The sequence below is a fragment of the Athene cunicularia genome, assembly GCF_003259725.1.
Source record: "Athene cunicularia isolate RWA chromosome 12 unlocalized genomic scaffold, athCun1 chr12_part1, whole genome shotgun sequence".
Taxonomy (NCBI): Eukaryota; Metazoa; Chordata; class Aves; order Strigiformes; family Strigidae; genus Athene; species Athene cunicularia.
The window spans coordinates 15,292,262-15,309,419 of record NW_020799116.1 but is presented as its reverse complement, the minus strand read 5'-3'; the positions used below and the strand labels follow the sequence as shown (position 1 = coordinate 15,309,419).

Sequence of the window (17,158 nt, the reverse complement as noted above, 5' to 3'; positions counted from 1 at the left end):
TATTGGAAAGGCACTGGAAAAGTCATTATATTGCGAACAGGTTTGTAAACAAAAGTTGTGCAAATACCCTGCTGCAAGAAAGTTTGTGTCGTGTTGCTCAATCAAGTCACTGTCTTCTGCCCCTACAGTGTCGGGCACTGCTGTAGAGCCCTTGTCTGAAAATGGAGACTGACAGCAGTCACAGTAGAAGTATTAAAAATGTGACTGATGTTAATTGCAACCATAAAATATTACTTAGATAAGACATTCTGGAGCACAAAGACTGTGTAAATTGCTCACAAAGTCGCAGACATAGTCAACAAGGTCACGTAGTGCAAGTCAGAGGCATAGTCTTACTCTATCCTGGGTGTGCTGTTACTGTCTTATAGAACTACTAGTTACCAACTGTAGTTATGAAAACTAAGCCTTGTTCTTATAATTGTTTCCAGTTGTGGGTGCTTGGATTTGAATCAAAGTATCCTCACAAATAAATCACACAGTAGAAAGGACTACATGCTAATTATTTCATAAATAGCTGGCTCACCTTTTCATCCATCTCGGAAAACCTATTCATTCAGTGTAAGGGCACCTATACACTTAAGTGGACTTTGAGTCAGGTACTAAATGTATACAGACATATAAAATACACTCTCTGTATGTAAACTTATCTCTTACTAGCAAAAAATAAATGCTACTTAGGGGTAATTTGCAATGCTTAAAAACAATTTTCAAAAATATAGGTTTTATTAAGAAAGCAGGAGCCTAAAAGAAAATACAAATTAACATAAGAATGTCATTAGGGTCAGGGTTTGGCTGTCCCACCCCATAATTTGTTGTTATTCAATATCCCAACGATTATTAAATTAATCTGTTATTTAAACAGCAATCAAAAACAAGTCAACCCACATTTTCTAAGCACTGTTAACAAGAGAGGAAAAACTAGGATTTTTAAAAACCAGAAATGCTTTCATATTTTCCAGTAAGCTATTCCCTTTTATAGCAAAAAACTAAAAAAACAAAAACAAAAACAAAAAAAAAAAAAACTAAAAAAAAAAAACAAACACCCCACCCCATTACTTCTGAAAACTCAAATGATAGGCTGCTGAATGTTCTATGGCAGTTTCTGTGTTGGAGATAATTGCTAAAGAGAAATGGGCTTTGTTTATCAGTGTCAACTGGCACTCTTTCTGTTGAGTCAGAACTGCACTAGTGCCAAACGCACTTCATATGGGTTTTAAAGGTGTTGTGCCGCTTGGAGATGTGTTTTTGATTTGACATTTAATTTGAAGTCTTTGGCTAAATTAGCATCTCAATGCTGCTTGCGGTTTTATGAGGTATTGCCCAGATGCGTTAGCCAATTTTTAATACAAGTGTGTCAACCAAAGTTCTCCAGCAGTTCTCACCAGTTACATTACCAGCTTTTGCCTTCTGGTGATCTCAGCATTGCAAAGTTTAATTGCTGATACTTAAAAAGCACTAAAAATGTCTAAGGAAGGCATCCTTAGAAAGACAAAGTTGTTGTTACAAATTAGAAAGGATGGTGGCTGTTACTGTATTTAACCAGAGAAAGTGAATTGATCTTTGTTAGGAAATCTGCTCATCTGTTTGTAGAACACAAACAAAAAGGTTTTCTCTCATTGCAAACCTCATTTTTGCATGAAAATTCAGATGTTTTCATTTAGCTTCAGTTAGGAAAATATGATTAATTTCAACATTAACTCAGGCTGCAATGACTATGGGTATAGATCTTCTGTAGGCACAGCAACTTGCTTATCTGACTATTTATACATTAAATATATATTTTATAATTTCAAAGTTGCAAGGAACCATTTGAGTGCATAGTTTCCAAATTTACATGTTCAACTGTAAAAGCTGTGGGTATACAAACCATGTAGATGTTGCAATACAAATCAGGCAGCAGTTGCACAGTCAAATGCTTAAAAATCTGCCCTTTTAACCTCTCCTGTTCATGTGTGATGACATATTGGACTTGGATGCAGATCAAAAATCTGGCCTTACTTCCAATGACCCAGGGAGAAAAGCCCCCTTCTCCTTTAATCACCCATGGGTCCACAAGTTCAATACCAAAATCCCAGAGAAACCATTTTGTTCCCGGTTGATACTCTGTGCACAGTCTTAAGTCACAAAATAAAGAGAAAAGTAAATATGAGCCATATTTTCACTAAGTAAGCAAGGAAGTATGTAGCTACAGTCATCCTGACCCTGGGAAAGACTTATGTGTGTGTTTTAATTATGCAAGATGAACGCAAGTATTCCCTTTACTTTGTTGTATACCACATGTAAATTGCCTGTTAAATTGATAGGAACTTCCTCTTTGATTAAACACCATCCCATGTATTATACGTTTGGCCCATTAGAGTGATAGTAAACAGACAATTATTTAACAGGGTAAAACATCAACAAACCAAATGACTTCTATTGCTTTCTTATAGACTGGGCATTGAGTGCTGTTCACTGTCAATAAAAATAAGTAAATGGCAGTGGAATTATAGTTAATTGTAGTTCAGGTTGACACTGAACCCTTCATGTGGATTTATAATGCAAATTTCAGACTTGTCCACTGAATGTGTTTATTTGGCATCAATGGATAAATAGCAATACAAATTACATTCGGATCATTCAGGGTATGAGTATATTAATGTCAGGAATAGTGCAGTCTGCAGACATAAAAATGGTAATGGTTTTTACAAACCACTTAAACTTGAGACATACCACCATTTGCTGAAGTATTACTGCATTTCTTTCTCAGTAGAGGCTTGCCAAACTACTGTACTTGATTGTGTTTAAAATGTGTAAATAAATACTCAGTTCAATTTCCCATGAAAGAAATAATAATTTGTCTTTTCAGATGTAGTTAGTTTACTTCTAAACAAATCAGCTTGCCCCATAAAACAAGCAAGCTATCGAGGGCTGATCTCTTCTCATTCGGAGCTCTGTCTGTGTACATCAGAGTATCACTGTAGATCTCCTGGAGTAGTTTGGGCAGTAAATTATAGTCAGTCTTCTAGAATACATTTCAGGTTGTATTAATTTTACTGTCTCCATCCTACAGGACCCTGAAGAAAACCAAATGTTCTCTATCTTTCACCATACTTTGTTTAGACTGTATGTTTTTGCATGCTTGCTTTTTCAACAACCATGACAAGTACACATGTGATACCATGTACATAAACTGAGTCACATGTGTGCTGTAGTCAAGCCGCTTACTGCTAATCTTGGCAATCTGAGCTTGCTTAGATGTGCATGGAAGTCAAGGAGTATCTTCTAGGGAAACTCAATATTTTGCATACCTCAGTACTTAATTGTTGAAGTCTCAAGAATCAAAATCTTAGTCTGTAGAGTCATTTTGCACCTCTGGTTTGAAAATCAGATCTTCCAGACTTGCAGAATGCTTATGAGTGTTAAAGAGTCTTTAAATTTTTGTATACATATTGTATCAGTAATAGCGTGGCCAGCAGGGACAGGGAAGGGATCTTGCCCCTGCACTTGGCACTGGTGAGGCTGCACCTCGATTACTGGGTTCAGTTTTGGGCCCCTCACTACAAAAAAATTACTCGAGTGTGTCCAGAGAAGGGCAGTGAAGCTGGGGCAGGGTCTGGAGCACAGGTCGTACGGGGAGCGGCTGAGGGAACTGGGGGTGTTAGTCTGGAGAAGAGGAGGCTGAGGGGAGACCTCATCGCCCTCTACAGCTCCCTGAAAGGAGGGTGCAGAGAGATGGGGATGAGCCTCTTTAAGCAAGTAACAAGTGATAGGACAAGAGGTGATGGCCTCAAGTTGCCCCAGGGAAGGTTTAGACTGGATATCAGGAAGCATTTCTTTATAGAAGGGGCTGTTGGGCGTTGGAACGGGCTGCCCAGGGAAGTGGTGGAGTCCCATCCCTGGAGGGGTTTAACAGTCGGGTTGACGTTGCTGAGGGATCTGGTGTAGTTGGGAACTGTCAGTGTTAGGTTAATGGTTGGACTGGATGATCTTCAAGGTCTTTTCCAACCTAGAGAATTCTGTGATATTTGTGACAACAACAGTATGGTAGAAACTTACTGTAGCCAAACCCCCAAAACTCTAGAAGATTACAAAAGATTTTTTTCCCTGTCATTTCCTTGTAAAAAGTATCAAATTATGCAATTTAAACTGCTAGAATTGTTTATTAAAGGTCTTTATACTTAGTTTAAAATCCTGTATATTATGTGCTACCCACACATCTCCACTTGTATGATGAGAAACTTCCCTCCGAAGGCAACAGTATTTATAATGTTTGTCATGCAGGTGCAATTTAAAGTCACTCTATGGGTAATTTAACTCTACCCTTTGATAATGTATATTTTGAATGACCAGTTTAGGTAACACTGTAAATTGCTATTTTCATTTAAGAAAATAGGTATATGAAATAATAGAGCAAGACACATGAGTCTGTGCCTGCCAGTCATTAGTTTAACAATTCTCTGGACAGTTTTAGAATGGGTTTTTTATTGTCTGCTTGGGTTTTTTGTTTTTAAATAGACAAAAATTTTCAGTATTCCTTTTTTGTTTCAGAAAAATTTTAGTGTGCTTGTTGAATTCAGTAGTATTGTAGCTGCTTACACACAGAATGCCACCTTTTATTGAAAACAGTCTTTCATTATCATCTCAGCTTCCATATCAGTATTCCCCCCAAAACCAAAACTTTGGAGTTTTTTTTAGTTTACAAAATCATACAAATCTGTATTCAGATTCTCTCTCCATTTTCTTGGCATCATAAAATCATCATTAAAAAGCTAGAAAATGAAAGAATCCCTATGGATCAAAGGAAAAAAAAAAGCTTTAATGTAAAGCAAATTCTGACCATAGTAATCTTTTTCAAAGGGCATTCTAATGGCAAGGAATATATATTGAACGAGAGGGGGACTCTAGAAAAGGAAAAGATGAGGAAATGTACAGTGGTCTTTTCTTGCAGATGTTTGCAACTTTTTCATTAGGAGGCTTCATAGCACTGACCATGTGGTCCATGTGTAAGTACTGTAAAATCTTGGAGATACATCGGTCAGCTTCCTAGCAAGTCAGCCTAGTAATGTCGTCATTAGTTTCTCTGTTACTTTTTTTTTTTTTTCTGACAAGGAGGATGAGATGTGCTGATTCTCTTAACTCCCTACTTCCCTACTTATGTCTTCCAAATGAGCCTAGAGCTGAATCGCTTGAGAAGTTTATAAATGAAATTTCTGTGTGGGAAGGTGGTGATCTCCACACATTCACTGTTCATAGTTAAGCTCAGTAGTGCTAGAAAATGTAAATATTAGCTCTCCTTAAAAGTTAACATAGTTTTACATTTTGAACAAACAGTAATAAATATTAACCAAGGATAGTAGCTGACACAATGAAGGGATGCTTTGTGATGACAGGAGATTTAAAAAAGTTGCATGAATGCCACAATATATAGAGTTGTGTAGTATCATGTATATCAAAGATGTCTTGAAATAAGAAAACGTTAAAATTGGAAAACATTTCAGTGAATTTTTAAAGACAGGCACACTTGTGAAGAATTGCTAATACCAGGAGATTCATTTCAGGTTGTAATATATTCATATTATATTATAGTCTAATTGATGAAAAACAACACAAACATGACTTAGGCATCTGTACATGTAGCACTTGTCTTCATAAAGTGATTGAGAGCTTACTGGATAATTAATAGCATTTAGCCTGGAAAAAAATAACATGAATCTTAAGATGCTGTGCAGGGGACATTTATATCTTACCTAAAATTTTATAGCGTTTTAAATAGTTATTGAGAAGATAATATGCAGTGTACTTAATTCTTTCAGATGTGGAGTTCTAAATCTTTGCTAAAGTTTTATTCACAGAAATAAACCAACAACATCCTTGCAAAGCACACCGTGGGCACACCCAATGAGCACTTTAGTTCTAGGATATATTACACTTTTAGTGTGAAGCTCTTGACCATCTCTGGGTTTTATACTTCAGTTTGTGTTGTGTAGCTCTTTGCTAAAGTCATATCTTCCTTGTAGATTAGACTAGACCTAAAGTTGTGGAAAGGAGTAGTTATCAATTCATGCAATTCAAAAGTTACTTTTACAATGTCATGTGATATTTGTGAGCCCTCCTCAATTAGAATAAATCAATTGGCTTTTTAATCTTTAAATTATATTTAGAATCTATCTTAGAAATCATCTTGTATTTTAAAAACATTATCTGAGATGTCTCTCAATGCAAACCACATCTACTTAAATAGGGCTAAAAAACCTAACATGGCTAACACGCTGTAGTAGAACTGCATTTTCCAGTCTGGATAGCTTGTCAGACCTCTCTGTCGTTGTCCTACTAGCCAGGTGCCACTGTCAAAAAGCAAAGTGCAAGCTTTAAGAGACCTTTCATATGATTTTCTTTGTGCTGATTACTGTATCCCCTCTGTTGTTCATTGGGAGCAGTTTATCATAGAATCAAGTACCCACTCTGCTCATGGAGACTCATTCATGCCACACTCAGCTCAGGTTTGTTCAGGGGTATGAACCTTGACTCGTATTTAAAGTTTGTGGGATTTCTGAGCTTGATTTCTCTGCAAAAATTTTGCAGTCCGTTTTAACCCTGGTGATCTGAAACTCTCCGTTATCTTACATCCTCATAAGGGTGGGTGGCTGGACTAGAAAACACAGGAGCATTGTCAAATTCCTCATTACACAAAATACTTTTCATCCTAAAGTCTGTACACTCTCAAAGCTTTTGGGTGTTTGTAACATTTGTAATATGCAGTTGGTAAAGTACTCTTATCTGAGCATCAGTTATTTGAGAAAGCACCCTCTGACTGATAAGGAAAGAGGAATGGCACTTCGGGGGGTTCCTATCTGAAACAAAGGGGTTGCCAACCATGCCACAGTTCTCTGGGGTGGCAGACACTGGAGTGATGAGGATGATATTGTTCATTTAAACCCTTGATTCTAAGCTTTGCTTTGACTAGGTATGTTTATACAGACACCAAATTGTGCTACAGTTAGGCTATACATGGTAGCAATATTTTACTATCATGGGGTCAGGTTAGAGGCCTGAAGCTGAGAGTTTATCTGTCTCTTTTTAAATGAGAGAGCCACTAGCTGCTTTTTTAAATATACTTTAACTGCTCCAGCTCTCAGAAATGTTGTCATTGGCCCATATGTTATTTTTATAAATTGTATTAAAGATATTCCATTCTCTATCATTTATTTGAAAAACAAAACAAAACAAACAAACAAACAAAAAAAAAACCCAAAACAAGTAGCCCAACTTGACTGTGATATAAACATTTCATTCATTCTTTTAAAAAATGTGATAAGTGAGAGAAATGTGGTTTGGAAATGTAGCCAGCAGCTTGGAAAGCACATGATAGGAGTTGGGAAACAGCACAGTGGATATCTGCAGTTCAGCTGAATGCTTAAAGTTTGTTCCAGACCATTAGGGTTGAACGTTTGCAACCAGCAGTTTTGTGAGTAACACATAAGTGGGCAATATTTTCCATTTACCGTACCCTGGTGCTGGTATGTTTTTTCTTTCTCTAAAAAATAGGAAGGATCAAATTTGACAGATATGAAATGCAATCCCAAAGTAACAACTAATCTTAATCCAAACTACTCAAACTTCATTAATGCATTTTGCAAACCCTGAACGGCCCAAGAGAGAAATGGCTGAACGTACAGACATGCTGAAGTGTCGGAGCGCCCAGTGAGGGCTATCTGAGTTGAGTACCATGGAAATTCAGATTACTTTTTCACATCTTTGTGCATGTGTTTAGGTTGCCAATTTGAAAATATTGCCCTCAGTTAATTTCAGTTCAATCTACTCACAGTGAAATTCTTCCAAGCTTTGTAGCATTCATCTGTGTGGGCAAAACAAATAGTAGCAAAAAGATCTTTTCTGTTGCCTCCCCAAAATGATTGATATGATTATGTATGTGCGGGAGTGACATAGGCTAACATAACAATGAGATATTCTTCTGGTCATAATCTGAATCTAAATCCCACAGCCATCACTGTAACATTAAGCATTAAAGTGTTCCTCTGATCATTACAGAAACAAATGAAAAATACGCATATGGATTTTTTTTTTTCCCCTTGAATCAGGCTGTTAAAGCTCCTGAGGATGAAAGTAAAGATTAATCTTAACAGTGATTTAAATGTCTTAGGCAGGGTTTTAATCCTATAGACATATGCTTATCATGACCACATACTCCACTGCACAGCATCTGTTGTCATGAAGTACAGATATAATAGCAGCATATTTTTGTAATATTAAAAAAATCTGTACTATTTGTAAAATACACCCTATAGATAAATCTTACTTAAGAACAAGTGCATTTTGAAGCAAAACACAGTGCACTATTTCCATGAGAAAGAAAGAATTAAGTTTTAACTGGAAACACACAGCATCGTTTATAAACAAGTTGAAATGCTTTTAATATTGGTGCTGTGCTCAAATTAAGAAGAAATAACTTCCATTCTGCAGGAAAATGGGAAGATATTTTCTGCAAATGTTTTGGTTCCTCAATTGTAGTCTTAGCCCTTAAGTATCTTTAGAGTTCCATGCTGCTTGTCATTCATTTTGTTCCCTCAAACACTTTGCAACCTTCTCAACTGAAGAAAGAAGAGGAAAATGGATCTGAAAATCAGATTTCTGAATGTTATTAGGAGGTTTCTTTGTTGTTGAAATAAGTCATGTAGTAGTGTCACTGGCCACTCGCTTGTGGCAGCATGGTTGTAAACCACGAGAAGGAAAGCGGTTCAGTGCAAGCGACCAATAAGTGGCATTTGGGATCCTCAGTCTGAATGGCCTAAGAGGACTCTGTCCTCTCCACAGCTGTCTGGCCCACCATCAGTCCCATGTAAAATATGCTGCATTCAACACGTTTCCTTAAGATTGGATGTGTTTGGGGCTATGTAAGTGGCTGCTTAATAGTAGGGAAACCTCAGGTCTGTGTTCAGTTTATATCCTGTCCAAAACATAACATCAGTGGACAAAGAAATAGATTATTTCTCCCACATGGAAACACAGAGACTAACCTGTTTAACAGTAATAATGATTTCCTTTAATAGCAGGTGTTATAGTCAAGTAGTAGAGAGTAAACAACTTAAAGGCTAAGTTTGCTTAGCTGGACAAGACACGTTTCTTGCATATTTGAAACTGAATTGCATTAGCTTTGCCTGATTTGGATCCAGCTATGTTAGGAAGGGAAAGTTGAAGTGAGCAGCATTTCAGAAACAAGATGTTAAGCCTACCGGATACAGATTTTGCACCTTATGATTCAAGTAGTTGTAGTGAAGCAATAACCTGCATTAAGTAAGTGATTTACAGAACTGTATGATCTTCACTTTGGCCAGGAAACTGATCTTCAGGAGATATAGAGCCTCATGGCTACAGCAGCTAGGAAGAAAAAAGGGTCAAGCTCGCCTTGCTACTGCTGTGCCTGTTTTCATCAGAGTAGGGGATGCTCTGAGATCCCTACTGGGGACAGACTGCAGACACCCCACAACAAAGCCACCTGCTGCAGCAACTAATAACCTTCTTCCCTCTGTCCCTTTCCCACAGGGGACCAACACTGCTTGTCCTATCATCCCTGTCTTTTCCCCCCATCTTGGAACATCTCCCTCCTCTCCAGGGAGGTTTGTCCTTCTCCCATTTGCCTTTCTGATACTTTGCCACCCCAGAAGTTCAGAGGCTGGAAGATGAAAGGAAGAGAAAGAAGCAGATGGTGTGGAAAGAGGGCAGTGCAGCAAGGGTAGTGTCAGCTCACTCCCTACTCCTCTGCTGCCCCGAGTATCTTCTAATTATTCCTTCTTACAGGAGAAAGTCATTCTTATAATAAGAACAAGAGCTGACATTTTTGAAATTAGGTTGGTTTTGTGGGTGTTTTTTAAACATAGTATATGGAAGAAATTATGATAACAGTATAATACATAACTGTATGAAAACTTTTATATACACAAGCAAAAGGATAAGATTCAAATTGGAAGAAAACGCAGGTTTGAGTGTAGTGTGCTGGCTCTTTTAGAACAGGTGTTGTAGTCTGCACTTAGCTTTAGGCATCTCATTTCCCCAGGTTCAGGATGTGTTTCTTTGGAAGATCACTATTCAGTCGTTAAAGAAAGGCCCTCCTGCAGGGGATGATTCAGATCACTGAAGCCAAGCTCCTGCTCTGAATTACCCTTGAAGAGTCTGGGTCTCTGCGCGCACTCCGTTCGGAGTGGGAGATGAGTACCCTGCTAATGTAGGAACCTGAGTTACGTGCATGAAGGCAGCTGGTGTAACTACCCTCCAACATTTGTATTACAGTCCTGTTATGATTCTTACCAAATTCTAGGCTATTTTAAGAAATTCAAAGCAACTGGTTCTCTGTGGGAAGAGTCATTTAGCCACCAGACACACATTAAAAGTGTGCTTTCTTATCACACCTTCATAAGCACAACTTTAGCAAATACAATTATGAACAGTACTTGAATTTTCTTCAGTCTTTTCCTGTTTCATTGCACAATGAAAAATCACTTTTCAAGGAACAGATTAATAAATACTTGAAATTTTTAGCAACTATTTAATATTTCCAAGTAAAACATGAAGCTGTGTTGTTTTTTTTTCCAAATCAACTTGTATGATATTTGGGCAGATTTTTTTTTTATATGGGCGGATACAAAAATAGCTTAGAAAGAAACAAATAAAACGTGTGCACCATAAGAAATATTTTGTGTAATGCTCTAACCCAAAATACGATTTACTCTCTATTCTTATTTTTTTCTTAATTAACAAAATAGTTTGGCATGACTAGATTTTTTTCATCTTTCTCTCTTTACCCCTTTCAAGTATTAAATTTCCTCCTTCCTCACCTTCTCCGCAAAGTGAAGAAGCAGTTTGTGTTCAGGTCTGTTTTAAGCCTCTGAACCTGCACATCAAATAAACCAAACTAGTTCCTCAGTGGATGAAAGATGGAGGAGAAATTATTATTAATAAAGTTCTTATTGACTCAGTGTGGCTTGAATGTAACAGGAACCCCAACAGTTTATTTCATTTTACATCTGGAGATATGTAAAGGTTTGTCTGTGCTGTCGCTGTTGAATGAAGGTGATGATACTGGTGTAAAGGAAAAAGGTTCAAATCAAAAGTTTTACATTACTTAACTCAAAAAAAACCTTTACCCTTTAAACATGAAACATTCTCCGTAACTATTAAACTTAGACTATTAAACATAGACTTTTGATTGTTAAACCAGCAATGAAGTTCAGTGAAACCCCTTACTCTGTCCCTGAGAGTTGGCTCCCATATTGCCAGTGACAGAAATGACAGCCTAAGCCAGGAGGAGTTCAGAAATGCTCATTGTAATATAAACTTTAGAGACCCACAGTGGAGCTCACTTAAAAGACAAGACCATTTTCATTACTTTGTCAGCAACTTTCTTTATTTCCCACTGCAGTCATAGAAGCTGTTTTGCTAGAGGTTTTTCTCCCTTTGCAGCTGAATCTTGGCATACGCAATGAAACATTTTGGTGGAATATTTCAGTATTTGAAAGACTTTGTTCTGCTTGTGTTTATGCACCTTTTGTTTTCTGTGAATGTTCAGTTCCTGAGACTTACTGGCATGAATATTCACTGAAAATGAATTTCAAAGATGCATGCACATGTCACCATGGAAACTGAAAGTTGAACTCAAGCAGAAGACCTGCTGCTGGGATGATTGTGTAGTTTATCCAGTTTGGGCATGGAAGCATTGCCATTTGAATGATCTGAATAGTCGCAGAGTAACTACAGTGGTTTTGATTGGCAGAAACTTCTTTGCCATTGATCTAGTGAGGGTAAGAATACCTCATGACTGTCAAATGATCTTAAATCATAGTAGCTGAAAGAAGTATAATTTGCTTGTGCACATTCCATTAATAGAAAGAAAGATAACTTGGACATAAAATATTTTTTTCCTTAATTATTTGCTTGACTCAATCTATGTCTTCAGTCCTCTGTCTTGCTGATCTGTCAGTCCTTTGCCTGTGACCTCACAAGCCAGTGACGGGTGGAGACATGCACTTGGCTTTACAACTTCATTTCAAAACCATGTTTGAGAATTGTGAAAGGGAAAACATTCATTTACTGCTGTAAAAGATAAAATTTTGTTTGCAAGATAGGAGTTAAGATATTGCTGTGAAAAAAAAAATAAATGCTGCAATGAGCCAAAAGTTTCTTTTTATGGCTCTTTAGGTGACAGTCACATGTTCTGTGGCAGTTACCATAAGATGCTTCACAAACATCTGTATTAGATGTATTAGACTGTAGATGTGTAAGAATATTCACTGTTCGGTAAACTGCACCAGTGTAATTAGCTGATATCTATCTTATAATTCCTGAAGTAGAAATGTTTTTTGACAACCTAATATATTGCTCTTTACAGTTTCTTTAATTCATAATTTCCATCAAACCAGACATATACTACATTCCCCAACATATCAGGTCTAACAAAATTTTCTGTATCACTTAATTCCTAAAAACTTTTGTAGTTTTTAACTATTTTTTTTTTCAGAGAAACCATATAGTAATTTACTCAGCATCATAGTTCTGTAGTGAAAACTTTATTCTGGGTTAATAACTAATAAGAACTAGGTGAAGTGATAGGAATAGCTCCCAATTTATTTTTTTTCTTTTTTTACTTTTTTATTCCCCCTCTCTTCTTTGGGGAAGCAACAGCCTATACTTTACAGTCCTTATGCCACCCCAGAGAAGTGGGTGAAAAAAGAAATGAAATGTGCCCACCTTCCATGAAATGGCACCTTTAAGCCTGGCTGTGTGGTACATGTTTTCTCACAGGCTTCAGTACTCACCTGGGGGCCACAAAAAGGAGCTATCACAAAAGTACTTGGAGTCAGCCAGACCATAGGTACAACAAAAGAGTGATTACTCCCTTCTCATCAAAAAGAGAAATGAATCATTTAGCATCCAGTTAATTGCTACAACATTTTATGCCCTTCAGGTCATTTTCTGAGCTAATTTTAAAGATACAATAAATTTAAGTTTCAGACTGCACAAAATCTAAATTGTGCCAACTTCTGGGAATAAAGTTTTGGGGTTTTTTTTTGTCCATTACTGTTTGATTTATTCCTAACTCTTTTGAGAAATTCGTGCAGTACAATTTTGGTGTTATTGTCTGTTAAAGATTTTCCCTCCTTTCCTTTTATTGGCCCCATTTCTCCCACACACAAATCCACAAAGCCACAGATGCTCCATTACAGTGATGTCAGTCTGCTCCAGCTGTTTGGTAGGTACATTTATAAAGTCTTCTACATTATGCCATAAATGTATATTTCATGTATAAACATAAAGCTAACATATTGCAGATCACTCTAAGTGTAATTTTAATGGAGGTTCAGTAAGTTTAAAAAATACTGAAAAGTGTTTAATCTTTCCGTTGGCAACATTTTTAAGTAGCTTTTCTAATTTTTTTTTTTTTTCTGTAGCTAGGTTTAAAAATTCCCTGCCCCCTGTTATTTCATCTTCTGTGATCTTTGGAAAAAGCAGTGAGTTATTTTAGTAAGACAATATGTATTTTAAATAAAGATGTCTAAGGAAAAATATGTTTCTCTCCACATCTTCTTGGTGCTCAAACCCTCACTTAATGTTCTGTACATTTACCAGCATACTACACTGGAAAACACCTAGTTCCTGGAATTGGCATACTTTAATGATATCTGATATGGCAGATATTCTGTTGATGCAATACATAAATTCTGACAGATTGTTTTAAAAATTTATCAAGAATTGGGTCTGAGTCTTAAAGCCTTTCTTTGTATTGTGTCCTGAATTTCAAAGAAAAGGCTAAACACTGCCTATTTGGCTCTGCCTTCTCCCTCTTTTCTCTTTGGTATGTGCTTAAGACTTCAGCTCATTGTAACTATGTGAATCACTGAATAGTGCCCACAGGATCCTTCCCTGGTCTCCCCTGTGTGCTTTCCTTCTTACAAGTGGTGTCTTTATTTCTCACTCTCCTTTTGAGTTGCCTACTTTGTCTTAATTTGAATGTGGTGCTGAGTTATCACCATATTTGTACCATATAGTCGTCTTTATTCTAAAATAAATCTCCTCGCTTAGGAAGATTTTGAGGCTTAATCTCTGTTTTGTTGGCTCAGTAATAAAATGACTCTCAAGAGGACAGTTGAAAGCTGAGATCTTTCTCAGTAGTTCATGTCACTTCAAGCAAGACCCAGAGTGAATAAAGGCCCTAACGTGATTGTGGAGGCTGAAGTTTGGGACTATGAGTTATCACTATGTGGCTGCAGAAGAACCTTCATTATTTTTGCAAGTTTGTTTAATGTGTACTTAAAAATTCCACATCATAAATACATAATAAGGTATTCATAATAGAGAAGAGTTTCAGTATTGAAATCTGAAAAAGAAAAATCTGATAAGCTCCTTGGTAATTCACTTGTGTCCCAGTCCCTGCATTAGTGTATCAGCAGTATAAGCCTATCCATTCTGCTTCACCTATGCACCTTTCAGCATCATGTACATCTCAGAACGGACAGCAGTATTCTGTGAGCCACTTCTACAAGGTGTGGCAATAACAGTATTAAATATAAAATCAATTATATTTGCGACTATAATATATGTGTTGTTGACAAGTTAAAAAAAAAAAAAACCCTGACAAAATCAGTTGCTCAGAAATACTGATAATGTCACCATTATTTGATTTCTTTTTCATTTGCAGGTCTTTTGTTATCCAACAAATCCCAAGCAGCAATCTGTTCATGGTGGTAGTAGACAACGAATGCTTCTGTGATTCTGTCCCACCAATCACCATGGCACCTATAGAAATAAGGTATATCCTTTTAGTTGCAAAGTTGTCAGAGATACATTCAAGATGCAAATATTAAAAATGTTCTTATTATGTAGAACTTGCATTACATCCCTTAAGAATGCATCATTACCCGTTATAAAGCGCTGGGGTAGGTTGAAATTAAACCAGCTGAGAATGTATTCTTACTTATTTTCAAGGTGAATTCACTTTTTTTTTTTTTTTTTTTTTTTTTTTTTTTTTAATTGAACAGCCAATAAAAATGAAGCAAACACACTTATGTGCATCTTTAAGTATCATAAGGTCATGATCGTCTTTAGATAGCTGAAAATCTTTCAGATTCTGCCCTGAGTATGTAATTTCCTTATAAGAATGGAGCTTCTGATATTGGAAGTTATAAAACTCTCTAGAATATAGATATCTTTTTCTTTTAGGGCTGAACTAGAGTATTCAAAATATTTCAGAATCCTGCTTTCCAAAAACATAAAAATGTTCCCCACTTCTTATTTTGTGCTGTTCTGCAGTTCAGGATCTTTGGAATTTATCAAAAGTATCTTGCAGTGTGCTTTCATTGCAGATTTATGGAAAGACAGGTTAGCAGTGTAAGTAAATGATACTATCTAAACTACAGATTATTGAAGAGAAAGCACTAGAATTACCTTCTTCTTCTTGTGTTGACCACACATTGGGTTTATGATGTAGAGGAAGGAAGCAGCTGAAAGTTTTTCACTATATTCATTTCAAAGCACTCACGTAAACTCAGGACATTAAAATGCAATGCTCAGAAGATCTCTCCTTAACTACCTTGTACATAATGAATCCCTTAAATGTGAACGTTTAAAATCCCAGAAGATAAGGAGACGCCCAGAATCTTGTCATGGATTTCACCCTGAAGTAAGTTTCTACCTACTTTTCCTTTCTTTTAAACTCTGGTAGACGTTCTATTTCTTAAAAAAAAAAAAATAGATAGGGAAATTATCTTGCACGATGAAACATCGGGAAATATTCTGAAAGCACAGAACACTGTAGTAGGGGAAGTGTGTGAAGTTGCAAGTGCTGCAAATCTTTTTGGTATCCTGTAGACAATGGCTTGAGCTGCTGCTGTTATAGACAGTTTTGTAACTGTGTAAGAGAACGTGGTAGGATATGAGCACAGACTGGCAGCCAGGAATATCTGAGAACTTACTCTGGCTCAAGCACTGACCACAAGATTCCTCATTACAGATGGTTGGGAACTTTGAGCCGTTAATGTTTTATTCAGTAACTGGCTTCAGTATCTCAACTGTCATGTTATAGTCATTATGTTTACACAGTATTGCTTGGGAGGATCACTGCATATATTTCCTACTCTGTGTTCTGCATAGGACTCTTATTTGTGTAGTGCCAAGGAGATCCGACAGACACTGGGACATTATTACAGTGGCTTGTACAGCGTATGTTCATCTGTTTTACTCTGGAGTGACATGCCTTCGATGGTGTAATGCAGTGCAGAATGAGACCTAAAATATGGCACGGAGGGGATTGTGTAGTGCTTGCTGATCATGCTCACTTCGTCTACAATCTAAAGTTGATCAAATGAAAATGTGTACCTGTATCACTTCCTGAGTATATTTAGCTCATGGGCTTTGTTTTCATCAATTGTCTTCTGCCTATGTAGTTCAGTAAATAATTGTGTCATAACTGAGTGCAATAGCTTGTATTTATTTTCCTTTTTTTTTTTTTTTTTTTTTTTTAGGAAAATGCAAGAGAATGTGGTGGTGTATCAGGCCTTAGTGCTAAACCTCCTCTTCTTCTCCCTTTGCTATTGACGATTTTCTCAAGGTGACATTGACTGATGTGTTCAATTAGCATGCTAATACATGGATAAACTGTGATCTGGGAAATGGTGCAACATAGAGGACATGAAATATAGTCAGAGCATCAGCATTTCATGATTTTAAACTGTTGGTGATATAAAATCTTAAAGATATGTTGAAAAAAGATTTATCTTTTTACTTTGCAAGTCATGCAGATGTGAATTTGGCATATGGTAGTCATGATTCATCAAAAAAAAGGACTTGATAGATAGAGGTGACCATTGCTTTGTCCCATTGAAAACAATTTAAAACTGTACTTTTTCAATAAAGTATATTAAAATCACAGATTCAGAGTGTATTTTAAGTATGATAATATATGTGTTTCATTAATTAATGATGGGAAAATAATATAATAAGGTGGTTTTGTATGCTTTTAGCCTATTTCTGAAAAGATTCAGAGAAGAAAATGTGGAGTTAGCTTTTGTAATAAGGCAGAATAGCTTTTATTAACAAGTCAAGGAAACACATGTGCATGTATGAAGCTGAGCAGGTAATATACTGTGCTGATTTATAGTGAAGGTTTGGT

The 17,158-nt window shown here is 36.6% G+C and overlaps 1 protein-coding gene across 1 annotated transcript in view; it reads left to right on the top strand.

Moving 5' to 3' along the window:
* CACNA2D3 (calcium voltage-gated channel auxiliary subunit alpha2delta 3) overlaps nt 1-16,917 on the top strand; it is a 466,439-nt gene extending 449,522 nt beyond the window's left edge. The window contains exons 36-38 of the mRNA XM_026857568.1: nt 14,690-14,802; nt 15,588-15,670; nt 16,512-16,917. Coding sequence (XP_026713369.1) covers nt 14,690-14,802; nt 15,588-15,670; nt 16,512-16,601 — 286 coding nt within the window. The 3' untranslated portion in view covers nt 16,602-16,917. The remainder of the gene's footprint in view (nt 1-14,689; nt 14,803-15,587; nt 15,671-16,511) is intronic.
* Nucleotides 16,918-17,158: the final 241 nt, after the last annotated feature.